Here is a 19,952-nt window from a genome sequence, read left to right as displayed (position 1 = left end):
TTGTTAAGACCTGACACCACAGACACGCCATGTTTGGGACTAGGAAGTGTATCAAGTCATTTACCTTATTGTTTAGGCTAAATTTGCCAACCCAGATTTATGCAAGTTTAACATTAATTTCCAGCTGCTACAGAAAGATGATCATAAAAATCTTATCCTACTCTTGAAAAGATAAGTCTTAATCATGAAAAGACTTCTTCCTGCATTAAGAGTAAAAAATAATTTAACTGATTTCGAGTTTTGGTTTTGAACCATCAAGTAAGCTTCCTCTAACATTACTGAGTTACTGCATTTGAAGTGCTTATCACCGGCCTGTGGCAATCCAGCTACTATATTTTCAGAGAACCGTGTGGGTATTCAGAGACATACACCCTATTAAAACTGAACTGCCTTGGATAAAGAAGACTGTGTGTCTAACTACCCATGCAGCTCCTTGAGAAATTTTAAGGGACTACACTTAAATTATATTCTCCCCTCTTCCATGAAGGGAATGGGGAAAAAAACATCCTTGAACAATATGGTTTGCAAACTAAGTTTTCATGCACTGCATCAAGTGGCATTCACTAGTGACAGAGACCTTGCCAATTGAAAAATTGTACTCTTCAGTGCCAAAAGTACTCAAGGTGGCTCCAATTAAATTATGCCACTTTGATTACAAACTTTCACCAGCTGAGAAGCTAGTTCATCATTTTTAAGTGAAGAGATCTGGAAAATTAGCAACAGGAAAAATAGAAAACTGTTTTATAGTAGTATGAAATTGAATAGCTGTTTGGAAATACCTTCTCATTGTGCTTTATCACTTGTGATTTACTTTAACGTGAGATGACTTAGCTCACGCTGCTATTTTTAAAATTTCTCCCCAGATTCCTTCATGAACATCCTAAAACACATCACAACCTGCTACCTATAGGGAGGGACTGTTCCAAACAAGCACAAACCCTTTACTTGGAAAACAAAAAGCACCTGGGAAGAAAATCTTTCCCATCGTTCCACCTTTTGTTTTTCCTTGTGTTTGTCAAAAGCTAAAGGAGAAGCGGCAAGTTTTCCAACACAGTTTGAGGAACTAGTTCAGGTTCAAGTTGTATTGTTTCAGTCTGAACTTGGTTCCATATCTAACCCTGTTCAAATTTAAGCGGGGGTGCTCACTTTCTCAGTTACATTCACCTCACACATCTTTTACAATAAAGACAGCTTTAAAGCAAGCTTTCATCTTCCTTGTGTTATCCAGATTTTTTAGTTACCTGCACAGCAGCCAGGATGTATTGTTTCTACTCTTTTTCAGTGTGAACAGAAGTTATTTTCTTCTTGTGTAATGCTATGAAGTATATTTAACTTTGTTTCCCATTTCCTAAAGGAGAGCTGTGATCAAAGACAATAATCACTTGATGAAAGATTCAGAAATTTTACCCCACATCAGCCTCTTCCTCCCCCTCCAAGGACGTTCACTGCTACACTCCTCTGACCACTGTTTTGATTATTAAGCAGCTCAGTGAGGACATTACACTGATTTAGAGAATGTTTTACTGGAATCAGGTTCCAAAGAGCCTCTTCCCTTCTACATGCAGTGTGTTTAGCATTCACTATCAGCTCTGGGATTTACTGAGAACTTGGAAAAGTCTGTTCTCATTTGCCACAGAAGATTAGAGAATTTAGGTATTTCTACAGTTACAATGAACTAGTTTCTAGAAATACCTTTATCAAGAATGAACTCTGCTTCACTGAAATTAGATTCTCCTTATCATTATTTTTAAAGCTGGCTAGATGATTTTGACAATTTTAAAGAAATTCCACTAGTGACTATGCAACCAGTATTTCCTGCAGTCTGTGCTCTCCCAGGAAAATGAAGGCTTATCTGTTGCCAGCCAGGAAATATTCACTAGACTGAAAGTCTACCATCTACTTTTTGGAAAGCTGCAGTGCTGGTGGTAAAGATTGAATAGCAGAAAGGCTTCTTTTCTAATCTTTTTCAAGTTCTGTACTTCACAATGGCAGTACAGAATGAAGGCTGTTAATTACAGTACAGTATGAAACTTGCAATATGAAAACCTATTTATTCTCAGTTTCAGTAGTTGAAGATAATTAATAGTTTTATCTTCCTACTTGCTTCACTGATAGGGTACAAACAGAGGAATAGAACAAATCTATGTGTAGTTAAAAGTTTCAAGATAGGAAGTTGCAGTCTAAGGAAAGACTATTAGCCTCTTGCTTAGTTAAAAACAAAGATTTAAACATGGGTAAAAATAAACACCGCATTGCTAAGCTGCAAGTTAACAGTTCATGATCCGTGTTTATTTTACCACTTCAGACCCAGCCTTTAGAAGAGCCCTTCACTTGGAGTTTACATTCTACCTCGCACTAGTTCATGATAACAAAATTCGCACAGCGTGATCACAAGTTGGATATTTGGCAAGTAGGTTCTTCCCCCAGCCATGACTAACTAGGGGTGGAGAACGCATACTACACAAACATCTAAATTCCTAATCACGTTATACCTAAAAAAAAGTTTTACTTTTAGTTTTACTTCCACAAAGCAGCTGTGGAAATTAAAATAAAAAGTAAAACTACACAGTTCACAAAATTCTGTTGCACTCACATGGATGCCATGGTGAGGACAGTCCTCACACCAGCAAGATCACTAGTTTTGCTGCTAGAGGCTCTCAGCCCTGAGATTCAGAGCTGAGCTCTGCTCTTGCTATGCTCTTCAGACAGGTGACCTGGAAACTACATGGCATAGCCAGTAGGACCACACGGAGAAGTCAAACTAGAGAATGCAGAGTCACAGCAGAGTCCACTTCACACAGCACATGTGGGAAGCTCCATACCCACTAAATCCCCACTGCATACAACGAGTACCTAAAATTTATACAAGAATCATTTAGTCCAGCAGCAACACCCTGAAACATGAATAGGTTGTATGATGACCAAATTCCAACTCAGACATTAGAAAGACAATTCATGGACTAAAAGTTCATCTTAACAGTATCTGTGGCTTTCTAAGATCATCACAACAAATTTTATTTATCCAAACTGTAGAGTCTATTCATATGCATTAATCAAGAATCCCCAGAAACATTAACAAACATGTTGGTCATCCATCAGAGAAAGGAAACACTAGTTACCAAAAGGGATAGCTGCACTTATGTGGACCACCTGGCAGATCTAGAGACCACAGCTGTTCCCTTCGCTTCCCCACCCCAAGTAACAGAGCATACATATTTTCACTTGCTGTTTTCAGCTATCTTTGAATCATGCTTTTCTCATGGCCATGTTGATGTGACCAGAATCATTTTCTTTATCAAGATACATATGATTTTAGCTGTTTGACTCTAATCCCTGTAAGTACTGGCTGTTTTCACAGGTGATACAGAAAAGTATGTTAAAGCAAAGTGTTCAAGCACAACCTTGAGCACGCGCCTGTCTCCTGCACAGTTTCACATTACAGTAAGACATTCCCAAGGCTTGGCAGATGAGGGCATAATGAGAATCAGTCTTGCACAGTGTTATCTCGTGTCTGAAATAAATATTCTTGTACAACACAGAAATGAACAGCTAGAGTTTTGTTATTGGAGAGTGAACTGAGCCATCCCCCAAATGGTTACTATATCTAGTTATCAATTAAACAAGAGCTCCTTAGGGAAAACAGTGCTTCAAAGATAGAAGGCTTCTCTAACAAATTCCTAGTGAAGCAATTTTGAATAATCTCACAAAACAGTAACAGTACGACCAAAACTTTCAGAGGAATCTTCCCTGTGAACACCTCCCTTTTATGACGTGCTTGCAAACAGCACAGAAACGGAGAAATCTTTCAGACCAAAAATGGAATTGTTAATAGAAAAAAAACTAGACGTTATTTAGGAGGAATTGGGTGGATGAAAGCACAGTAAAGATAATGCACCAGACTAGGTACAGACACCAAAAACACAAAGCCTTTAAAGTAATGTGCTCTAGCTACACCCATGGTCACCTCTTCCCCAGCTCCTCTCCAGCTACTGTTATATTATTTCACAAGAGCAGGGCAGCAGATTTTAGTGAACTTTAGGTACTTCCTCCTCTAAATGCAGAGAGATAAATGCAGTGGAAAAGCCTGAACAGCACTACTCACATCCCACTACATTTTTCAAAGCTATCGTCTTCTTCATCTTTCTGTAATACAGTGACTGCTGTGAGTTGTCCCTCCATAATTACTCAGGAAAAACAGCCCAGTATAAGAAAATATCAAATGGAATGCTCAGAATGGAAGTAAGTATATAGAGAACATCAGGAATGTCTTCGCATTTAATTTTGTCTCTCCCCATTTCAGTATAAGGAATGGGGGAATAGATACCATTGGAAGACAAGATGCTGTGAACAAACAGCAGAACAAATAGCATCCTCCTTGGAAACCTCCATGAGACAGCAGGTTTCCACCAGAGCACAATTCTACATGAGGATTATACACATTTTTTTGTTGCCCATCCACATGGCTGTTGAGTAATTATTTAAAAGATCAATGTTTAGCATTAAAGCAGAATTACTTATTGGGTTATGGTTTTGGTCATTTCCCTTCAAATAATAGGAAAGATTATAGACAGTTAAAAACAAGCACAGCTATACAACCTCCCTAGGGATTTGCCAGTTTTCCTGGACTGCAGAATGGAACCTGGTCTCCTCAGGCATAGGAAGGCAGCTAGATGAAGCAGGCCAGCTCAGAGTTCCCTTTAACAAGCTCAAGTTCACAATCAAATTGACTAATTTTTGGAAACAGGTTAGATGCTAAGTTTCTGCACAAAGTTTGACATAAGGCTGCCATGTAAAAAGGTGGGCAGGAGGGGCCAACTTCTGCAAGGTGTTACTACAAGGTTAACGGACAGGAAAATTTCTCCCAGTTCTCACACAGAATTGAGGAGTTTCAGTAATTATCGGTATCCATTCCTCTCTTTAAAGTTTCCCTGCAAGCAGTAATCAGAATTATATACGATCTCTGCATGAAACTAATGAATTCATGACAAAGACGACTCCTCAACACGATAAGAGATAGTGCATCAGGGGTATTAGCATCAGGCTTTAATGCCAAAGAACAGTCTCACTGCCACGTTTGAACTATAAAGGAACTAGAACAAATACCAGTGCTACACAACATCAGCTGTCTAAGGACTTATGTTCCCACCCCCATCCCAAAATAAAAGAAAGCAATGAACAACACAAAGATTAAAGTTCCCCCTCTTCTTCTACTGAGGAGAAAAGAAGTAACTGTTCCTGCTCTCTAAAGCTATTCATAGATAAAGCTATAGCACATTCTTCTAGAGAAGTTTCCATTCAAATCAAACACTTGTTAAACATCACAAATTTACACCTCCTAGCACTTCTGTAAGATAAGTATTACCATACTGCCTTCATTTTACAGCTAAAGAGAAAGGAAAAACCAAGGCACAGTCTGCAAATTCGTGCAATACCTTCCTATCAACTAACTGTGACCCAACAGACTTTCTATGCCAACACCTACAATATAAAAATGTTTTCTTCACGTTTGCTAGCAGAGAACACTTCTGTTGTAAGTTAACTATTTTTTTCCCTCTAAAATAAGTCCATTTCTTACAAACCTTTCCTCCTCCCAGGGAAATAACTTAAAGGTAAATTGCAATGGCAAAGATTCTGTATGCATACCACCTTTGAAAGGCACCAGAGTTCAAGTCAAATCTTTACAAAACCAACACACTGAGGTTCTCTACAGGAAATGCAAACACTTCAGGAGCATTGACAGTCAAACCTTAGTTGTCCCCTCAGTGAAGCCCCAATAAATTGAAGCAGCCTTCATGAATCCACCCGCCAGCCGCTTATCCAAATGCTAGCATACACAGACCTCAATAAGCACACCTTTCACTTGGAAAGTGATGCTGTCAAGCATCGAAGGTCCTCTCTGCACTTCCATGTAAATATCTCCAAGAGACTGTTGCTACATCCGATGCATGTTAGTGGAGGTGAAGGAAGCTCCTCCTCTATGGAGAGCACAAACTAATATCAAAAATGTGTGAAGTGGAACAACAAAACTGACTTTGGATTTGGCACAGCTGAAACAAACAGACCACCGAGGAAACAGCTGGAAAAGCAGAAAGAACATCCTTAACTCTCTCTGCCATCACCTTGCAGGTTCCTAGACATTTCAGGCCATACCCCACAATCGCACCACAGAATAGCAGAGTCCTTTAGATGACTGGCTCAGGTAATCAAAGCAGAAAATAGCTAGAAATACTGCCAAGTGATTAGAAGAGAACTGGCTGTAAATTTAAACACCATTTTGATTCATTAATCTCCAACAGCTAAAGACAAACCTAAAGCAAAATTAACATGATTGTAAACTAAGCACTCGTATCCTGTGGCTATTTTTTGGCCTGCTGAGAGAGAATGAGCTGATCAAAGAAAGACACTTCACTGCAAGCAGCAAGATTAGTGCTGCTTCGCTGAGCTCACAGTTAGTTCCCATTAACTAACCTGTTTTAGAAGCTGGTAATACCATAATTAATCTTAGCTTCAATTTGAAGTGAAAGAAGGGAGTGACCCATCCATCTGATGACATTGTACGTTACAATCCGCTGCAAGCTTATGCATAGTCTTTTGTTGTTGTTGACCAGGTGAAGAACTGTAATAATTCCACATTGAGGGACACAAGTTTTAAGGCTTTCCTGATAATGCAAAGCAGAGTATTGTTTTGCTGGCTTAACATACAGTGGCAAGCTGAAGTCATACCAGGCGACCACAAATAAGCAAGGAATTACACTAGAACTGTCAGTATGAGGAACTAAAAGCTAATAGCTATTATTAGCAGCAAACACGCCTAGAAAGATATACAGCAACCCAATAATAGTCCCCTCAGGAACACACCCTTCTAAGCAACTAGTGTTTCAGCAATAACAGTCTGAACTGGCTTAAAATATAAGTTATCTGCATTTACATTTCTGTATAGCTTATTCAGTTAACAATACCAACACATAGACATAGAACTATGTCCCTTAAGTTCTTGAAGTTTATGAAAGAGGGGGAAAAAACCCTTCGACCACCACTTTTTTGAATCCATATATCTGAAATCTGTTTTCAGCAATCCTGCCTCCTATTGTTCCACATTATCTCTTCCCATACATCTTCCCACATAATGTGATAGACGGTAAACCTTAAGAACATTTGTTAGAAGACAGCTTTCCAGAATTGAATTGTGTTATTTTCAGCTGATATTCATCAGGACCTAAATGTATACATACAAATTATTGCTGACAAAAATCTTTCCTTAGTGAAATATGGTACATTACACAGATAACATCTTCCTCATTTGTAAGAGAAATCCAAAGTTTGAATAAAATCTTGGCCTGATAAATTATTCTCAGTTCTGTGGGTAATGTTTTAATATCACATATTTCCTCCATAGCAGTTTCACCTTTCAGTCCAATTTTGTATGTTGCAGCAGAAAGGTTTGGGTACAGTTGTCGGTATATAAATTTTTGTGCATATACCAAAGGTTTTAACTCTCATTCTCCTTCAATCATTAACACATCAGAACATTCAAATGTAGGAAAAATCATAAATTAACTTGTCAAATAAAATATATAGCATATAGATAAATATTTCTGAACAAAGATGTCTTTTTATGGATTGCAACACACATAATTCATCTGATAAAGAGCTACACGACGAGGAAATAACAGTAAAACATTCCAAGTTTTCCATTCACACAGGCACAGTGCTTGATACCATTGCCACATGACTCTAGCTGCGCTCTCCCTCATGAACACCAGCTCCTCAGAGACATCTCATTTAGTACAAGAACCATCTCCAGACAAATGCATACAACCAACACTACCAGTACGTCAGCTGACAGATGGCACTTAGGTTGTAAGGTGATCTGAGCATGGACAACCCTTCACATACCCAAAAGATACAGAGAGTTCACCCTGTAACATTTGAGTCACAATATTTGACCATGGCAGTATTAACATACATCACTCTACGGATAAAAGTCAAGCCTATAAAGTTAATAGTTGTACTGTCCCCCCAAAAGGTAAGCCTCCAAGCTACCTCCCTACAACTGGAACACTAACTAGCTTGTAGGGAGAATAATAGCTTTTCTTAAGTCATCTGAAATACTGAAGAAGGATACGTTTTGGGGGGCACGCTACCCCCTGAGGAAGCACTATAAGCTGAACTAAATCTAGACTGCTATCATCCCACATCTCCACTTCCACAGCCAAATTGTGGTCCTGCTTCCTCCCTTGCACCAGAAGCAGCATTCAGGAGCCCTCACACTCCCAGACAGTTAGGAGACTGCCTTGGCTCAACACCAGCTTGGCAGTGGACTCTTCAGAAAGGAGAAAAGTCATAACAACCTTGATTAAACCAGTTTTTATGGACTTACTTTATGAGGGTATAGTTTAAATGGAAAGAATCTTATCTGTGTAAGGTACCAAATTTCACTTGGGAATACTAGAAAAACACTTCATCCACCTCCATCCTTTGAATCTATTCTCTCTCCTCTACTTATCTCAGTGTTTCTGACTGCGTAATAGGACAGCTGGCCTGACTTATCTAGCCAAAGTTAACACAGCAAGGACTTTAACTTACATAAGCTGCACGCGTGGTGAGTAAAAAGCTACTTAAGCACACTTCGAATAAACAAAAATTATTTGTAAAGGAAAAGTGACAAGATTGCCCCTTTCCAATTAAAAAGGACACTTAGAAACAAGTATGCCCAATTGAATATATAAGCAGCCACTGAATATATGAATGGATATGAGTGGAAAACAAATAGGAAGCTGTAACAGCAAAACCTATACTAAGCCTGTAGCTTTTTTTCACCAGACATAAAAATTTAGACTATTAAATTTTAGAAGCCTAACAAGCATGTAGTCTCCTGTAAGTGGTTTTTAAGACATGAAACACCGCTGTTGACTTAACAAATAAGATGAAAATACAAAATATACGGATTAGAAGACATGAAAGTGCACTGTCCATACATTTATATTTATAATATATACCTCCACAAAGTCAGTAACAACCTCCAACAGACTGGGAATGCTCAAGCACAGCCTTATTTATGCTGTAAAGAAGTTCTACTCTTTTAAAACAAATCAACAATTAAAAAAGAAGAAAATACAACAAAAAAACACCCTACACCACTTTACAAAAATAGACTTTATTTCTCCAATATACGATTTGGATCACTCATAGAAATAGAAACATATTCTATACAGGAAAAAAATAAAAAAAAAATAATACCATACTAAAACTACTTAAATGGTTATCAAGCATTTCTATAGCCTAGACTCCATCCCAAAAATATTTAAAAGTTATTAGAAGACACATAACAGAGAAAAACGTCTTAAAACAAACTCTACACAAGTTTTACAGAACCTAAAAAGATAAAAGGCTTCACTTGCTGCTTCAAGTGACATCGCAGAAACTAAGTAGGTACAACACAAGAGTTACATATTTGAAATAATTTTACATAAACAGCTAGTAAAAAACAGAAATGCTTTGTTTTCTATAAAGGAATACTCACAAGGCAGTCACCTCCAACCTATTTCCTCAGTTCTGTCCCTCAAATATCTTTTAAAAGACAATACTAGATACCAAACTTCATAAACTCAATGAAAATAATAAAATCATTATTAAACTATTGCTCTTACAGCACCTTACAACTACTCTTTTCCACAAACAGTATATTACTTTTTTTCTCCAGCTTTAACTACTATAAAAAATTACAAGCTGACCATTACACTTCACCTGTCTTTAATAGCTTTTGCTTCTCAGGCACCAAGCATCCTTCCTCTTTCACAGCATACATGATTTAAGCAATCAAGTTAAGCTTGATTAGCCTCCATTTGTGTTTAACATTACAATTGCTGCTTCTCTGTTGCATGTGAGGAAAAACTTGTGTGCTTGGTGACCTGTTAAGTGTTGCAGGTGATTTATGAAAGAGGTCCCCTCTCCCTTAATACCCCTCCATCAGTAGGCAAACGCAGCTACCATTGCACTACTAAAAGCAGGAAGCAGAAACAGATAAAAAGGAGATTGGCTAATTAGCCATCTATACTCAGAAAAAAATAATAAAATAAAGACAGGTGTTTTCCTTACACAGACGCTGTCAGCTGGAGTGTAAAGAACAGAAGGCAGCACACAAACAATAGTTTTCCAGATCCTGGGACAACAGTGATGTTATGAGGAACGTGAAATGTTCAAGAAAACCCCAATAAATCTCTGAATGTGTCTGAGAATAAAAAGGGTGGGACTAGGAAAAAAAAAAAAAACTAAGTAATTTGCTTGGAAATTTATTTTTTGCTTTACCGGGGCAACTTCTTTCAGAAGCATCTGATTTTCGAAGACTGAAATGTCAGTGCAAGTACTGCCATGCAAATATTCAAAAATCCCTATAGAAACAAATCAGGTTTTAACATTTCAGAGCAGGAAGTTATTTGAGTAGGGTAGGTAAGGCTCTTCTGGTGAATTTACCTTCGTGTCTGAATACCAAACTTTTGTTAGTTTGTGAAAACTTCATGTCAAAAGATTAGTTTGTATTTCTTGAAAGCATTTTAAAAGACAAAAGGTGTTTTACTTCACCAAAGGCACTGCAGGTGATCCTGTAAAGTACAGAAATGCTGGGTTTGCTAATCTCAGAGAACGGCTCTGATATGACAATACATCAAAGGTGTTTGAAAGTAATCTTTTTCCAAATATTTAGTTAAAAATAAAATAATGTTTTTGAAAAGTTAACTTTATACGAGCTCAAAAATGTGAGTGGGGAAATGCCCCTCAAATACCATGGTGCGGGAGAATCCTCTCAGGGCCATTTTTGTTGCTTCAATACCCAGTTTATACTAGACAGCCTAACAGACTGCTTTGGTCCAAAATAATACACTGCAATAAAGTTACCTCCTGTATCCACAGCTATCTGTTGCCTCTGTTAGTGATGACGCATATTAAATCCTCCCAGTGTAAGTTAAATCGTCCCAATAGCAGCTTAAGTTTTGATCACTCTTTAACATTTGGTGACTCTTTACCCTGAACAAACCCTGAGACCCTTCCAAAACCAGGGAGGGGTGCAGTAACCGAGCTCTGAGGGAAGATGTGGGTGCAGTAACCGAGCTCTGAGGAAAGACGTTTTTCTGTCAGCCTGACGGCATTTTCACTTGAGAGAAAAGCGATGAGCGGGGGCAAGCCTGAGCTGTCCCTCCAACACTTACTGAGAACAAACAAGCACCAGGGGCAGCTCTGGCTTTTCAAGAACTCTTCTCTCCGAAGGGGGCTTTCAGAACCGTGCCACAAAAATGAGAATTTCCCCAAGTTTTACGCGGCGGAGGGGGGGGGGGGGGGGGGGGCAGCAACGCCTCTGCCGCGCGCCACCAACGGCCCCCAACCGCCGCCAGGGGGCGCGGAGCCGTCACGGAGGGGGCGTGGCCGGCACCAAGCCCCGCCCCCGAGAGCGCTCCCCTCCCACACCGCCCCCGGTGGGCGGGCGCCGCGGGGGCTGTCGGGAAGATGGCGGCAGCCCGCGGGCTAGAAGGGAGAGGGGAGCACGGGGCGCGGGGCGGGCGCCATGAAGGAGACGGGCGGGTGGGTGAGGTGGCGGCCGCTGGGGAGCGCTGCCCTCGGGGGAGAGCTCCTTAAATAACGGGAATAAAGAGCTGGGGCGCGCGGAGGGGCTGCACGGGTTAAAGTTTTTTATTTTTTTTTTGGTAAAAAAACCAAACAACTGCAGGTGTTTTTGATTCTGGGTGTTGGAGAGCCCTGGTTTGGTGTGGGTCTGTGTGAGGTTCTCAGGGGTTTGTTGTTATAATCTAGTGGCTGCCTGCCACCCCTGAAGCATTTATGTTGGTCTTGTGCTGTGTGTCCAGCTTAACTTTGGAGAGTGGCTTTCTCTGAGTGTCTGTGTACTTTAACTTGTCAGGGTGCTTTAACTTGCCTACAGGTGTCTGCAGGGTTTCTTTTTTGCCTGAGGCAGTGCAACAGGGTCTTCTGGTGCTTGAGCAGTCCTGTTAGGGTGTGTACTGGTGTCATTTAGTGACTTTTTTTGATAAAAAAAAGGTTTTTTTAGTCCTGTGCTGTTAGTAGTTGGGAGCAGGAGTGCCTGGGGATCCACTCCTGAAGTAGCGAGGTGTAGTAAGAGCTGAGGACTGGTTGGCCTGCTGAGTTGAAGTGCTCGCACAGCTCTTTGAACTGCAATAACGTGAATTTATCTCCTGTCTTCCAGAGTATGCAGGAGAACAGTCTGTAGCTTTCTGAAGTTACATATAAGTGATAAAACCTGGAGCAGATTAGTTTAAGTTATCTTCTTGTGCAAAATTAGGGTCTATATGAACAGAAAGATGTTGGAGTAGTTCCCTGTGGTAGACAGAGCAACAGCTGGGGGCATCTTAAACTACAACAGTTTTTTCACTGAAGCAGAAGGCTTACAGATGAGTAGATAGTATGCCGTGTATTCTACTTTCTCTGAAGATCCCTTCGTACGCGTCTGTCAGTCCAGTACAGTTGAGAGAGAAAACTAAAACAACTTCCAGAAGAAGAAAAAAATGCTCTTGGGCTTAAATCACTCTTCAATGAAACTTTCCAAATGCTGTTTCCCCTCAACTTTTAAACTGAGGTTAAACTTGCAGCATTGTGTAGCTGAAAAGTTTCTACTATAGACTGAAAGAATTTGGTATTCAGAACATTCGATATATTTGAATGATACTGAGTTTTATGTTGATCTCTGTAGCAAGGATGGGGTATGAAAGTCAGGTGGTGGCCTTCTGCATGCTGGAAAGCTGCTGCAGGTGTCTTAACTTGGCTGTAATGTACTCCAAATCATGGAGGAAACATAGGCTTTCTTGTATTTCTTATGAGAAAGGTATTGTAAGAAAGAAAATAGTAAATATCAGTACTATTACTTTCAAAATGGAAACTGACAAAACTTTCTATTTTAGTTTAAAAAATGTAGTGGTAGAAACTTAGTGTGGAAAAAAAGATACGGGGGGGAACGGAAAACCAAGGTAACTAAAAGCTACATCTGTATTTGGATAAGGCTATGCAGAGAGAGTACTCTGTCCTTCTTCAGTGAAGGAATGAAGGCAGCATTTAGAAATTAAAAATCCACATTTTTATGCCTTTTTAAAATCAGCTATTGAAATTGTCTTGCAAGTCTTTCCTAATCCTATTCCAACCACAATGGTTCAGATACCTTGATGTTTTAAGCATTTCTTGACCAACTTAGCTGAAGTTGTAGTACAAGTGGCTTAGAAGCAGTATTTTCTTCTCATTTATGTCAATGATAGGTAAAAGAAAAAATTGATTTGGAAATGTGTAAGCTGAAGAGTGTTACCCAACTAGGTTTTTTATGCTTTTGTGGAGTCTTGACTATTTTATTTTCTTCCACAGTGCCTCTACCTCTATGCTGCAGAACCAGCCTCAAAGGCACTATGGAATTACCTCTCCAATTAGCTTGGCTCCTCCTAAGGATATAGATTATATTCATACTCAGAAGCTAGTTGAAGCAATGGAGCCATTTGGGGTATTTGAAGATGAAGAAGAACTGAATCACAGGTATAATAAAACTAATTTGTTAATCTTTCAATTCTGAGGACAAATTTAATGCGAGTTTTCTTTACAGGCTGGTTGTTCTTGGTAAACTGAATAACTTGGTCAAAGAATGGATTTCAGAACTTGGTGAGAGCAAGGTAAGGATTTTTTATAATCTTATCAAAAGAGCTGAGGTCTTTTTACTTCTTTTTAAGGCCATACCACTAGCACTTATGCTGAAGTTCAACTTTTAACTTTCCTCTTAAGTATCAAGTAGGACTGTAGTAACTGCCACTGAAATATGGTATGAAAGATTTTTCATACCTGGTTCATGAAGTCTTTGGGGCAGTGCATAAATTTAAGTGGCTGTATCAATTGACTGTAGCAGTTAACAAAGATGAAAATTTATTGTGGGGTCTGATGGTAAATGGTCACTGATTATGCCCCAAACAGCTTACAGACTCATCTAATTTAAACTTATGCTAGACTTGCCTATTGTGTAGCTCCTGAATTCTGTTAATTTATGTACATCTGCAGGGAAGTCTAATAATAGGTCATAGTTTGTGTAAATTAATGAAAGGACTGATGTGTTGCTCATAGTTTCTTGAGTAGCAAGGGCTCACTTTAGGAAACAAGTCTGTTAGACTAACAAGTCAGTGTGGGAGTGAGAAAACATGTTTAAGGAGTGTGCTTCAATCTTTCTAAGTGATTTGTGTTAATTAAACTTGCACATAGGTCAATATATATCATATTCTAAAGTAAACTCTTTTTCTACCCACAGAATCTTCCCCCTTCAGTTGTAGCAAATGTTGGTGGCAAAATATTTACATTTGGTTCTTACAGGCTTGGAGTACACACCAAAGGTAGAGCTTTAGTTATCTGGTCATAGTTCTAATGTTTGAAAGTGACTGCCAACAATAACAGCAGAAATGAAATCTCTCTGCAGGTGCTGACATAGATGCTCTTTGTGTTGCGCCTAGACATGTGGAAAGATCGGATTTCTTTCAGTCACTCTTTGAAAAACTAAAACATCAAGAAGAAATAAAAAATCTAAGAGTAAGCAAGTTCTCTCCTTCATACACTGACTTCTACAAATAAGAACATTCATGTTCACAATTCCCATTAGTAATGAATGTCTTACAAGCCAAAGAAAATAAAAAACATTCTGACCCCTTTTTAAAATATTTTCTGTCGTATGAAAATGTTGAAGTCAAACTTTTGGTTCCTCTTCCTGATGACTATACATCATAGGAATCTTTGTGGTACACTTGTCTTCTACCCTACCCATGGTTTGGGAATGAGTCAGCTGTAGCAAAAAATGAGGCTCTGTCCCTATAAGAGCTTTGCTTGAATTTTAGATATAGTAAGGGGCTCAGAAATGAAGTTATTGCATACATGCAGGAAGAAGGGGCAGTCTGAAAATTAAGGCAGATGAATGTGACATACAAAGTCCTCTATTGGTACATGTGCCATGGAGTTCATCTGGATATACTTCAGAACCTCTAAGTTGTTTGTCTCTAGTCCTGTTCTTGGTTCTCAGCTTGAGCCTTAGCATTAGTGATGCATACTGACAGCTTTATGTAATATTGTATGTTCACTGCATGGCTCCTGTTAAGTTTATCTGCTTTGTAAAATCACCTTCAGGATGTTTCGTGTCTGTCTTGCATGTAAAACTGAACTCCTGACCACTCAACTTTTGCTCCGTAAACAGGGATAATACCCTTTTTCCTTTTGAGGAAAAAAGAAGATAAGATAAACCTTCAGGGCTCTAGTGGAGTAGTATCTCAAGTGTCTAGAGAAGGCTCGATGCCTTGCTGTGCATCTTCTACAGGAGATAGACAATGTTCAGGCTTGTTTGTATGACTAATCAAGATGAACTGTGATGTTTGATCACAGTACCATGACATTTCACAGCAAGCTGTAAAAACCCTTCCTTTTTCAAGATGGCTGTTTGCTTTAAAATATCTAGGAAGTAATATTACGGGGACTACTAGAACAGCCATTTAGCATTCATTGTTGCCAGAGTTAAATCTCTTTGACATCCTCTCACCTTCTGCTAGTGCTTCACTCAATGTGTGGGTGATTCCTGGCACTATCTCCAATGAGTCCATGTTTCTTTGAGAGCTGTGATGAGACTTTGAAGCATCTTGAGGTAATTAGTCTGAGAAGAGATGTGTGTGAACCCTTCAGTAAAGGTGCAGTGGATAGAGGCAGTTACTTTCTTCCTTAGCTTAACAAGTTGTGCTCTAATGCTAGTTTCTGGCCTCTGCTGCAGTCCTGCAGTCACGTGGCCTCTTGTTGAACAGAGGCTAGTCTGCTTTGCCCTGATACTTTCCCTTCAGGATGTCAGATGCTCTTTTTTTTTTTTTACATTAGAATTAAAGAAGGTGTGGAATATTTTATTAGACTTGCTTTCAAGTTAATTGCTCCAGTTTCAGGATGCCTGAATTGCTTATCCCTAATAGTCAGATAGGGCTGCTGCATTTAATAACTGCATGCAGTCTGAGTCTAAGCATAGGGGAGAAAGGCTTTGTTCCTGTAGGACCAGGCAGTCAGCACTTGGAATGGTTATCCTTTAGCAGTTCCTTCTAGAAACCTGAGCTGGAAAGTGTAACAGTCCTGTGTTCACGCGAAGATTGAGGGCTGTATTTGTTCATTCCTGACTGCCATTAAAAAAACAAAAGGGAGAAATTTGAGGTGTAAGCTTTTCAATATGTATAGAACATGCAGACTTTTCTTGGGAAAATGTAATGGTTTGATTCAATTCAGGCCAGTCTTCACAGATAGGAAAGAAGTCCTGATGTATTGATGGCCTCCTGTTTCAAGTTTGGGAGGCAAACTACACAGTATAGTCTTCCCTCTGGCTAAACTACAGGACTGGAGAAGTGTTCCCCTAGCCTAGTCTTCTGGCAGACACAGTGAAGGACTTTGTTTGTATAGCTAATGAGGCTAAACTACTTTTTAAAGCTTGTATTGATACCATATGTGTACTATGCTACCTGCATCTTTATATAGTTTTGTTGATTCAGAAGCAACTCAGTCTTTATATTGTATAGCTTCGCAGTGTAAGTTTTGTATTTTATTGTAGTCTAGGGGAAATGTGAAAGTAGCAAAAAGGCATTTTCATGTAGTTATCCTCTCCTCTACAGGCAGTAGAAGATGCCTACGTACCAGTTGTCAAGTTTGAGTTTGATGGCATTGAGGTAAGAATTTCATTTTAAGCATGGTTTATTTTTCTTGCTTTGCAATGGTATAATTTAGCAGTTGCAGGTCCATGGGAATCTTAGAAGGTTTTTGGTACCTTAAAGTGTTTAAGAAGCTGTAATTGAACAACCTTACACAACCCAGAATAAGACTGCAGTGGAATTGGAGTTTATGGGAGGCTAAGTCCCTAGGAAGCCTGGCACACATGGGAACATCAGGGACATCTTTTTCTAAAGCTGTGCTATAGACTAAGGTAGCCTACTTGAATAGTATTTATTTCACAAGGATTGTGCAGACTAGGAATAAAGGCAAAATCTTTGCTAATTCTTCTTGGCTATGCCAAGCTCACTTTCTACAAAGGGCTGCATATAGTGTGTTTCACTGTGTGAGTTGTGGGCAGACAAAATATTTTGTTGCAAATCAGAAAGGAAGCAATCATGAAACAAATGTGATAAGAAGAAAAGTACTCATTTGATTCCTGCCTAGGCTTTTCAGCTGTAGGAATCCTTGCATCTTGAATAAGTCTTCTCCAATGAATAAACAGCTGTGGGTTGTAGTATCCAAGCAAGTTACTGCTTGGTAGTGCTGTGAAGACACTCAGCAGCCTTTTTGTGGTCTTTATCATGTAAAGACATTGTCAGGATAATTTTCTTACCTCAGACTGTACTGAAAAAACACTTCAGGATCAAAAGGGCTTACCACATAAAGGAAAAGCTTGTTGCTGTAGTTGAGGTGAGTGAATTTAAGCTTAGTTATGGAGTTAAGATGCAACTTCCTTTTCTAATGGGAGTTGTAAGTTTAGAGTGTCTTTTCAACATTAAAAAAGGTTTTCTATTGGTTTAAAAAGAAGGATGATACACTGTAGGTTTTGTAAATAAAAATATGGAACTCCTAGCAATTGAATTTTTGGGTTAGTCTTTGGAGATGTACCTGTGCCATGTGATTCTAAATATGGATGTTCACCCCTTTTGTAGATAGTACTTGTTCTCTCCCGCTAGCAGGTTGTTTGCAAAGTATGGCATTCTAACTCATGCTTGGTACTTCTTTGCTCTAAGATTGATCTTGTGTTCGCAAGACTGTCTGTGCAAACTATTTCTGATAATCTTGATCTAAGAGATGACTCCAGTCTAAGAAGCCTGGATATAAGATGCATACGGAGCTTAAATGGTAAGCATGTTTACACATTTAAAAAGAATGTTACTAAAGCTGATGTAGAACGCATATTACACAATCCAACTTTCTGCACAAGATGCACAACCAGTCTTTTGTATACTTAAGACCTGAGGAGGGGACATTTAATGTTTCTGTGAGTAGTGATTAGATAGGCATGTATTTCCCATTCCTTTCATCAGGGTGTGTGTTGTTGCAGTTTACCACAGAACTCTCTTTGGTGAATAAGTGGAGAACTTGATAGAGAAGGGAGTGTTGTAATTCAGAAATAAAGGTATTTAGAATATTCAAATCTGAATTTGCTCTTGGTTTAACACCAGCTGTTGTAATCGTGCCTGGCTGTTGGAAGAAATCTAGTTTTCAGAATCCATGAAGAAAGGCCTTATTAAAATGTGTTGGCTGTAGCCTGAACTATGCGAAAGTGGTTGAGTACATCAGTTACTGGAGATAATACTGAGTATAATGGGTAATCAAGGTAATGCAAAACAAGTCATCCAAAGTAGTTTTTGTAGATTTGAATGTTAAATTGTAAACTATTGGTCCAGTATAGCATAAAACTGGCTTGTACATGTTGCAGCAAACCTTTATACTTAAACCTTTTTTACAGGCTGCAGAGTTACTGATGAAATACTACATCTAGTGCCAAATCAAGAGAACTTCCGGCTCACGCTCCGTGCAATTAAACTGTGGGCAAAACGTGAGTAATGTCATTGTTCATGATCTTTAAACATTTCAGAGGCATTTCATGATGAAAAACAAGTTTCTAAGACTATTGGAGGTACTTCAGTTTTGGATAGTTCTTTAGATGTCTGGTTAATAGGCTTAACTGCTTAACTTGTTTTAAATCTAAAGGTGCTGTGTTGCTTATTAGGAACGTGACTGCAAATGATAAAAATGCTGAGTTAAGCCATAAAAGCTTGGTATCTATTGAATAGGGAAATACCATATGGGAATGTAGCTGTGGCAAGTGCTAAAACAATGGCAGAACTTTTCTCTGAAGGGAAGTTGGGGCAAAGCAACAGCTGTAGCAGTACAGGTAGATTTCAGAGTAGCAGTATTTTGGGAAATGATTCTTCTCCATCACTGTAAAGGCCAACATTTTTGGTTTCATCCTGCTGCAAAAATACTTGACTCCCAAGAGGCTGAAGTGTACCATAAGTAACTTACAGCTTGGGAAGTCAGTGGTGTACATTTGAAGGATGAGGGTTTTTGAAAGAATACTAACTATGGAGTATCCATTCCAGGACGTGGTATTTACTCCAATATGCTGGGATTTCTTGGTGGAGTTTCCTGGGCAATGCTAGTAGCAAGAACATGTCAACTCTATCCAAATGCATTGGCGTCTACTCTTGTGAACAAGTTCTTCTTGGTTTTCTCAAAATGGTAAGAGCTATAGTTTTGTGACAATTTTAATCTGTATAGAGTAGTAACACTTAAGGCTAGTTCTTTAAAAATGTGTTTCAACATTGAGTCCTAGTCTGAATTATATGACTGAGTCTTAAAATACAGTTATTAGTTAATGGCTTATCTTTTATAGGGAATGGCCAAATCCCGTTTTGCTGAAACAACCTGAAGAGAGTAATCTTAACTTACCAGTATGGGACCCTAGGGTATGTAGACATTAAATTCAGGAGCCTTTAAACTTTCTTCTAGGTTAAACTGATGCTAAGCAGAACTGTTTAAATGTTGTAGGTCAACCCAGCAGACAGATATCATGTAATGCCTATCATCACCCCAGCCTATCCACAGCAGAACTCTACATACAATGTATCTACATCAACACGAGCTGTAATGGTAGAGGAGTTCAAACATGGTAATATAGCTTTCTGTGTTTATTAACTGAAGTGTGCTTGCTATGTGAAACTGCATTGGTTATATTCTCTGAGGTGTCCTGCTCCATTAGGCATAATGGATCTCTGAGAAATAGGCCACTTGTAAGCAACATGGACCAGTTTTACTACAGATCATAGCACATCTGCACTGTGTCAAGTGAACTCATGCTTTCTCTTCTTAGTGTTCAGAACTTATCTTGCAGAGTTTATATTGTGCAGTGATATTTTTAA

General features: G+C 39.0%; 2 protein-coding genes across 10 annotated transcripts in view; one reads left to right on the top strand and one right to left on the bottom strand.

The window, feature by feature from the left end:
- The window catches only part of BCL11A (BCL11 transcription factor A), a 141,375-nt gene extending 130,061 nt beyond the window's left edge, over positions 1 to 11,314 (bottom strand). Inside the window, exon 1 of one of the 3 annotated variants that reach the window (XM_080587871.1) lies at positions 9,524 to 11,314. The gene's annotated coding sequence lies outside the window, so the exon portion shown is untranslated. Of the gene's footprint in view, positions 1 to 1,241; positions 5,798 to 9,523 lie in introns of those variants that run through there. The other 2 variants (XM_080587873.1, XM_080587872.1) reach the window with 2 other exon arrangements.
- Positions 11,315 to 11,435: 121 nt separating this feature from the next.
- PAPOLG (poly(A) polymerase gamma) overlaps positions 11,436 to 19,952 on the top strand; it is a gene marked incomplete at its 3' end in the record, with an annotated part of 40,501 nt that continues 31,984 nt past the window's right edge. For 4 of the 7 annotated variants that reach the window (XR_013949542.1, XM_080587880.1, XM_080587883.1 and 1 more), the window contains exons 1-11: positions 11,436 to 11,574; positions 13,375 to 13,539; positions 13,607 to 13,673; positions 14,297 to 14,378; positions 14,462 to 14,571; positions 16,665 to 16,718; positions 17,775 to 17,886; positions 18,497 to 18,586; positions 19,134 to 19,272; positions 19,427 to 19,499; positions 19,582 to 19,702. Coding sequence is in view for 6 of the 7 variants with exons in the window: in XM_080587880.1 (XP_080444006.1) it covers positions 11,558 to 11,574; positions 13,375 to 13,539; positions 13,607 to 13,673; positions 14,297 to 14,378; positions 14,462 to 14,571; positions 16,665 to 16,718; positions 17,775 to 17,886; positions 18,497 to 18,586; positions 19,134 to 19,272; positions 19,427 to 19,499; positions 19,582 to 19,702 (1,030 nt within the window). Of the gene's footprint in view, positions 11,575 to 11,695; positions 12,002 to 12,033; positions 12,848 to 13,374; positions 13,540 to 13,606; positions 13,674 to 14,296; positions 14,379 to 14,461; positions 14,572 to 16,664; positions 16,719 to 17,774; positions 17,887 to 18,496; positions 18,587 to 19,133; positions 19,277 to 19,426; positions 19,500 to 19,581; positions 19,703 to 19,952 lie in introns of those variants that run through there. The other 3 variants (XM_080587882.1, XM_080587881.1, XM_080587884.1) reach the window with 3 other exon arrangements.

The sequence above is a fragment of the Anser brachyrhynchus genome (assembly GCF_964034855.1).
Source record: "Anser brachyrhynchus genome assembly, chromosome: 3".
NCBI classification, from domain to species: domain Eukaryota; kingdom Metazoa; phylum Chordata; class Aves; order Anseriformes; family Anatidae; genus Anser; species Anser brachyrhynchus.
This window is presented reverse-complemented; position numbering and strand designations above follow the sequence as displayed.